Source organism: Cotesia typhae, unplaced genomic scaffold, assembly GCF_013202065.1.
Source record: "Cotesia typhae breed Kobodo isofemale line unplaced genomic scaffold, CoteBio_Ctyphae contig_4, whole genome shotgun sequence".
Lineage (NCBI taxonomy): Eukaryota > Metazoa > Arthropoda > Insecta > Hymenoptera > Braconidae > Cotesia > Cotesia typhae.
This window is the reverse complement of record NW_027423748.1, coordinates 3,848,547-3,855,283: the sequence shown is the minus strand read 5'-3', so window position 1 is coordinate 3,855,283 and position 6,737 is coordinate 3,848,547. Positions and strand designations below refer to the sequence as shown.

At 30.0% G+C, this 6,737-nt stretch overlaps 1 protein-coding gene across 1 annotated transcript; it reads right to left on the bottom strand.

Moving 5' to 3' along the window:
• Window positions 1–575: 575 nt before the first annotated feature.
• On the bottom strand, window positions 576–4,648 carry LOC141526906 (heat shock protein 83). The gene is made up of 2 exons (XM_074242054.1): window positions 4,489–4,648; window positions 576–3,760 (listed from the first exon to the last, which is right to left on the bottom strand). The coding sequence occupies exon 2, from the start codon at window positions 3,758–3,760 to the stop codon at window positions 1,595–1,597; it is 2,166 nt and encodes a 721-aa protein (XP_074098155.1). The 5' UTR covers window positions 4,489–4,648; the 3' UTR covers window positions 576–1,594.
• Window positions 4,649–6,737: the final 2,089 nt, after the last annotated feature.

The window sequence follows — 6,737 nt, the reverse complement described above, 5'->3', positions numbered from 1 at the left end:
AAATCAAAAATTTTTTTTCGCCCTTTTCAACCGTTAGAGGCGCTGAAACTCGAAATTCTGGCGCTAACGAAAATTTTTAAATCATATTTCGTTTTTTTACTCGTTAGAGGATGATACTGAAGTTAGCTGACAACTGTCAATTCTTTTATTTTTATAACAAATCAATTATAAGAAAAAAATACTTCTAAAAATGTCCACTGATAATTTTTTTTAATTTTTACATGTGAAATTTTTTAATTAAATTTTTCTCATCATAATTTCATTGTTATAAAATTATAACTTTTAATTTAGCTGTCACTTGACAATTTTTCAATTTTCTTTAACAAAAAAATTTGTTCTAAAAATTATTTTTAAAAAATTGCATTTTTAATTTATTAAAATTTCTACAAGTCAATTGTTTTTAATAATTTTGTTTGCTATAATTTATTTGTTAAAGAAAATTTAAAAAATTGTGAAGTGACAGCTAAATTTAATGTTATTATAAAATTATAAAAAAATTTCTAATGTCTGTTAACTTCAGTTTATTGTTAGAAGCACTAAAACTCGACTTAGAGCCAGTTTTTCAATCCAGAATAAAATTTTATCGGATGATGAAATATATCTATAAATATACTAGCAATCATAATTATATTTTTATCCTGGATTGAAAAACTAGTCCTTAATATTATTTTAAGATTGCGCTACAGCTAATCGTAGAATTTATTATTATTATTATATTATATTGGCACCGAGAGTATGTTCTCATACGGCCGATGGGTGATTTGTGGTAAGGGAGCTGTGTTGGTTAAGAACTTGCCTTAAACCTAGGCGGCGCTGGAGCGAACTTCAGAGAATCGAAAGATATCAGCATGTGAAAAATCTTTCGACTCGCCGGGATTCGAACCCGCGCCTTGCCACTAGAGTTGTATGAACGGATCAACGCATTGAACCGCTCAGCCAACATCGAGGCCATCGTAGAATTTATATAAATTTCAAAATATACCCATAACAATAAAATAAAGTGGTATAATTATCAAGCAGCAACATATGGCAGATGATGGAATTGGAAGTTGTGTCAGCACCTGTGAATCTCCTTTTAAATAGTAAGAAAAAAAAATTTAATTTATTTCCAACTTTCCTTTCAATATAAATTAAAATAAGTTTTCGCCCACTGCAAATGTCTAGAAAAGATGAATAAACTCAATTAGAAATTTAAATTATTAAATTAACTTAAGCCTAAATATTAAATAAAGCATATTACCCATTATTTATAATAAATAATAACATTTTTTCGATTATGGAAAAAAATTTATTTTGATTTACATATGACGTAAAGCGAAGTTAAAGTAATCGTTTATGAGTATGAATGGGCTGTTACATTAAAAATTTAACATATAAAAACAATTGTTCTTATTAATAATTAATTATTTGGTGCTTGCATCATATTAGGAATGATAAATTATTTTTAATAAGAGTAATTCTACATATGTTAATACAATCACATAAAACGTGATCAATCACTCATTTTCAATAATTAATTTTTTCAACAGTCTTTAATAACTTAAACTGAAAAAAAAAAAAAAAAAAAAAAATGTAATAATTAAAAGTTAATCACTTAATCGACTTCTTCCATACGTGACGCGTCTTCGCTTTCGCCTTCGAGAGTTGGAACCTCTTCCATAGCCTTTGGCTCCTCGCCGATTGGTTCGTCTTCGTCGATACCAAGACCAAGCTTGATCATACGGTAAATGCGGGCAGCGTGGACCTGGGGATCGTCAAGTGAGAACCCAGACGACAAGAGAGCAGTCTCGAAAAGAAGGACGACCAAATCCTTGACTGACTTGTCGTTCTTGTCTGCTTCAGTTTTTTGTCTCAAGTTTTCAATGACTGGGTGGTCAGGATTGATTTCGAGGTGTTTCTTCGCAGCCATGTAGCCCATAGTCGAGGTGTCACGAAGAGCCTGAGCTTTCATGATTCTCTCCATATTAGCGGTCCAACCGTACTGAGAAGTTACGATACAGCAGGGCGAGTCGACCAAACGGTTCGATACAACAACTTTCTCAACTTTGCTGTCCAAAATGGTCTTCATGACTTTGCAGAGCTCCTCGAATTTGGCTTTGTCTTCCTCACGTTTCTTCTTTTCAGCCTCGTCTTCGGGAAGCTCCAAGCCTTCCTTGGTGACTGAAACAAGCTGCTTACCGTCGAATTCTTTCATTTGTTGTACAACGTATTCGTCAATGGGCTCAGTCATGTAGACAACCTCGAAGCCACGTTTCTTGACACGCTCAACAAATGAACTGTTGGCTACTTGTTCTTTGCTCTCACCAGTAATGAAGTAAATGTGTTTCTGGTTTTCCTTCATACGACCAACGTAGTCCTTGAGCGAGCAGCTCTCTTCACCGGATGCTGAAGTGTGGTATCTCAATAAATCAGCGAGCTTGCTGCGGTTTGAACTATCTTCGTGGATACCCAGCTTCAAGTTCTTGCTGAATTGTTCATAGAATTTCTTGTAGTTCTCTTTATCCTCAGTAAGTTCTTCGAAGAGCTCCAAGCATTTCTTTACCAGGTTCTTACGGATCACCTTGAGGATTTTGTTTTGCTGCAACATTTCACGAGAAATGTTGAGTGGCAAGTCCTCGCTGTCGACTACTCCCTTCATAAAGTTAAGATACTCTGGAATTAATTCCTCGCAGTTGTCCATGATGAACACACGTCGAACGTAGAGCTTGATGTTGTTTTTACGTTTCTTGTTCTCGAAGAGATCGAAGGGCATACGACGTGGTACGAAGAGAAGAGCACGGAACTCGAGTTGACCCTCAACAGAGAAGTGTTTCACGGCTAAATGGTCTTCCCAGTCATTGGTCAATGATTTGTAGAACTCGCCGTATTCCTCCTGGGTGATATCATCTGGGTTTCTTGTCCAGATGGGCTTAGTTTTGTTCAGCTCCTCATCTTCAGTGTATTTTTCTTTGATGGTCTTCTTCTTCTTTTTCTTCTCCTTCTCCTTGTCTTCTTCTTCATCTTCACCAACATCTTCAATCTTTGGTTTGTCATCTTCGTCTTCTTTCTTTTCAGTTTCAGCTTCTGGTTCGGCCTCGTCGTCACTCAGTTCCTTCTCACGTTCCTTTTGGACTACCAATTTAATTGGGTAACCAATGAACTGCGAGTGTTTCTTGACGATTTCCTTGATCTTGCTCTCCTCGAGGTACTCAGCCTGGTCTTCTTTGATGTACAGGACAATCTTGGTACCACGGCCAAGAGGCTCAGAGTTGTCGGCTCTGACAGTGAATGAACCACCGGCAGCTGATTCCCACAAGTATTGCTCGTCGTCGTTGTGCTTTGAAGTTACAGTTACTTTGTCAGCTACCAAGTAAGCTGAATAGAAACCGACACCAAATTGACCAATCATAGAGATGTCAGCACCAGCTTGCAAAGCCTCCATGAAAGCTTTCGTACCAGATTTTGCGATTGTTCCCAAGTTGTTGACCAAGTCAGCTTTAGTCATACCAATACCAGTATCAATGATGGTAAGAGTACGGTCATTTTTGTTGGGAATGATCTTGATGGACAAGTCCTTGCCACTGTCCAATTTAGATGGGTCAGTCAAAGACTCGTAACGAATCTTGTCCAATGCATCACTCGAGTTGGAGATCAATTCACGGAGGAAGATTTCTTTGTTAGAGTAGAAGGTGTTGATAATCAATGACATCAACTGTGCGATCTCCGCCTGGAAAGCGAAGGTCTCAACTTCTGCAGATGAGGTATCCATTTCTTCCGGCATCTAAATAAAAAAAAATTATTTAATCAAAAGTTTTTTTTTTTTTTTTTTTAATTAGAGCAAGTATTGATTTAATGCGTTCATGAAATGAGGTTAAGTTAAAAATTATTTACTATGTTTGAATTAAATAAAATTAAATGAATGAATAATACAAAAACTGTTTAAATATTCGCTAAAAATTCGCGTGACTAATCATTCTAGATGAATCAAACTAAAAAGTCATTACTAAATGTCATAAACTTACTCATATAAATTAAAAAAAAAAATGATTTTTGGATTAAAAAAAGACGTTGAATGCAAAAACTAATTCAAATAATTTTACTAAATTATTCAATAATGTAAATTGATGAAAATTATAAAAATTTCGAATTAAGATGCCTTGTAGAACAATTGATTAGTTGAACTCACTTAAATTTACTCAAGCGTCAGAAAAATAATGTTGGCTTTTTGCGTGAATTTATTTAACAAGAAGTCAGAAATCTATAATTGTTAACTTAAATTAAACAAAACATCACCAAAAAAATTTTTGTGCCGCTTGGGTATTAATAATGATACAATTAAAAATTTTAAATATTATAGAAACGAAAAATCATCATAATAAGTTGGCGTCTTTAAAATAAATTTACTCGAATAGTATGCGTATCTCAAAAAAATAAATCAATAAAAATAGAAATAAATTCTACATAACATTTAATTATTGTAATAATTGTAATAAAATTGATAAAACGTACCTTTGCAGTGATTTTTTAAAAGAGAAAATACAATAAAACTCGTTGAGTATGAACACGTTTGTATGTAGTGAGGTATCGCTCAGCAATGTGCGGCGGCGTTATACAGCCTCTTTATATATTCTTGACGTAGATAGAATGTTCTGGAACCTTCGAGAACATTCTCACCCGTTTGCTGCCGTACTTCCGCTCAAATTACCCTCCAATAAATAATTATTTTGACATGAGATATTTTTTAATTTATTTTTTGACTCCCAACTTTTTCGCTGCAAAAATTATTTTAAAAAAATAAATGATTTGTAAAATTTTTTTTCTAATTTTTGATTAAGTAATTTTTTGAATAAATTTAAATTTCAATACTCAATTTATTGTGTTGTACTTCCAGGATTTTTCGAGACACTTGCGCTATTAAGCCGCTTGTAATATATAGAAAATCATTGAATATTTTTTACAATATCCATGACACAGATTATTTAAGCAATTGTTGATAATTATTACTCTGTTTCATTATTTCATCTAAAATTTATTTTTTATGCATTAAATTGTTTGTAATCAATCTATCTTCTATTTATGATCATTTTGCATAAAAAATCATTTTTTTAATAGAAATTTGTTTTCAAAAAAGAAACTTACATTTTTTTCGCAATATATTTTCAATTATTAATTTAATTAATTTAAAAATTTTTAATTTTTTTGTTATTATAATTCAATGCAGAAGTTTTTTTTATCTACAATCAATAGGTAGTTGAAATTTAAAGGACTGGAAAGTGCTGACCTCTTGATCTGAAAAAGAATAACGACTTTAGTTTCAAATTTTGACACCACAAATTCTATAGTAGACATTTGACAATTTCAAGTTTTGTTTAAAATTCTCCGTTAAAAAAAAATAGGGTATGTGGAAGTAAATTTTATTTTCATAATTACCTTTTATGACAAATTTGTAAATTAGAAAATATAAACCTTCCTTAGTACTCAATCGTATTTTATGATACTTAGATTAATGAAAATTAAGTTAGCCGACATTTAAAATTTTTTATATTTTTTTTTAATTGAAAAATTATTACAAAAAAATAAAGAAAAACTTTCATTCGTAAAAAACTTAAAAAACTATAAGTGCAATTTTTAGAAAATATTTTTAGTTCTAATTTAATAAATGAAAAAAAAATTAAAAATGTCGACTAACTTTATTATTATTTTAAATTAACAGACGACATTAAAGTTAGCTGTCACTTGAGAATTTAATTTTTTTTAACAAAACAATTTGTTCTAAAAATTATTTAAAAAAAATTGCATTTTTAATTTATTAAAATTTCTACAAGTCTATTTTTTTAATAATTTTTTTTGCTATAATTTATTTGTTAAAAAAAATTAAAACACTTGTGAAGTTTTGGATTTTCATAACTGCCAAACTGTGACGAAAAAATTAAAATTCTACATTAAGAAATTACAAAAACATTTTTTTCATTATAATGGGTTTGTAATAAAAATACAAAAAATAATCAGATTCCTTCTGTTTTTAGTATCATTCATATTTTACTTTTTGAAAATTTTACATTATTTGATTCCAGAGTTTATTTGAGACGTAATTATAAAAAAAAATTTCTGAAAATACATTTACTATGACCTAGCCTTAATAAATACACAGTTTTGATTCTTATTTCTTCTAAAAATTAATATTTTAAAACAATTATAAGTTCAGAACAAAACTATCTTGAAGTTCAATAATTTGAGAGTTAATAAAAATAAGTTGACAGATATTAAAAATTTTTTTGGAATTTTATAGCAATTAAATTATTAAAAAAAAATTTCACATGTGAAAATTAATAAAAATTACAAGTGAAAATTTTTAGAAGCATTTTTTTAATTTTTTTATTGTAATAAATTTGTTAAAAAAATTTTTTAAATTGACAGCTGATCGCTAACTTCAGTATTATTAATAAAAGTACTGATTGACAGTTTCATAAAATCGAATAAATTAAATAAATTTAAAACTAAAAACTGACAATAAAATTCAGAAAGAAAACATAATATTCAAGAATTAAAAAAAAAAAAAACTGTCCAATTATTTCTGATAAAATTAGTAAACAAGTAAAGGTTTTTAAAATGAATGCTGTGTTTATTATCATAAAAATTTACATTTGATCAATACTAAAAATAATTTATGTTATATATTTATACCTAAAACATCTCTAACTAAGTCACATCTGTACTTAGTTATATTTTATCTTTCCTCAAGTTCAGCTCTCCTCAAT

What these genes read in the sequence shown, in the direction of transcription:
- LOC141526906 (XM_074242054.1), bottom strand. Translation starts at nt 3,760, where the DNA reads ATGCCGGAAGAAATGGATACCTCATCTGCAGAAGTTGAGACCTTCGCT.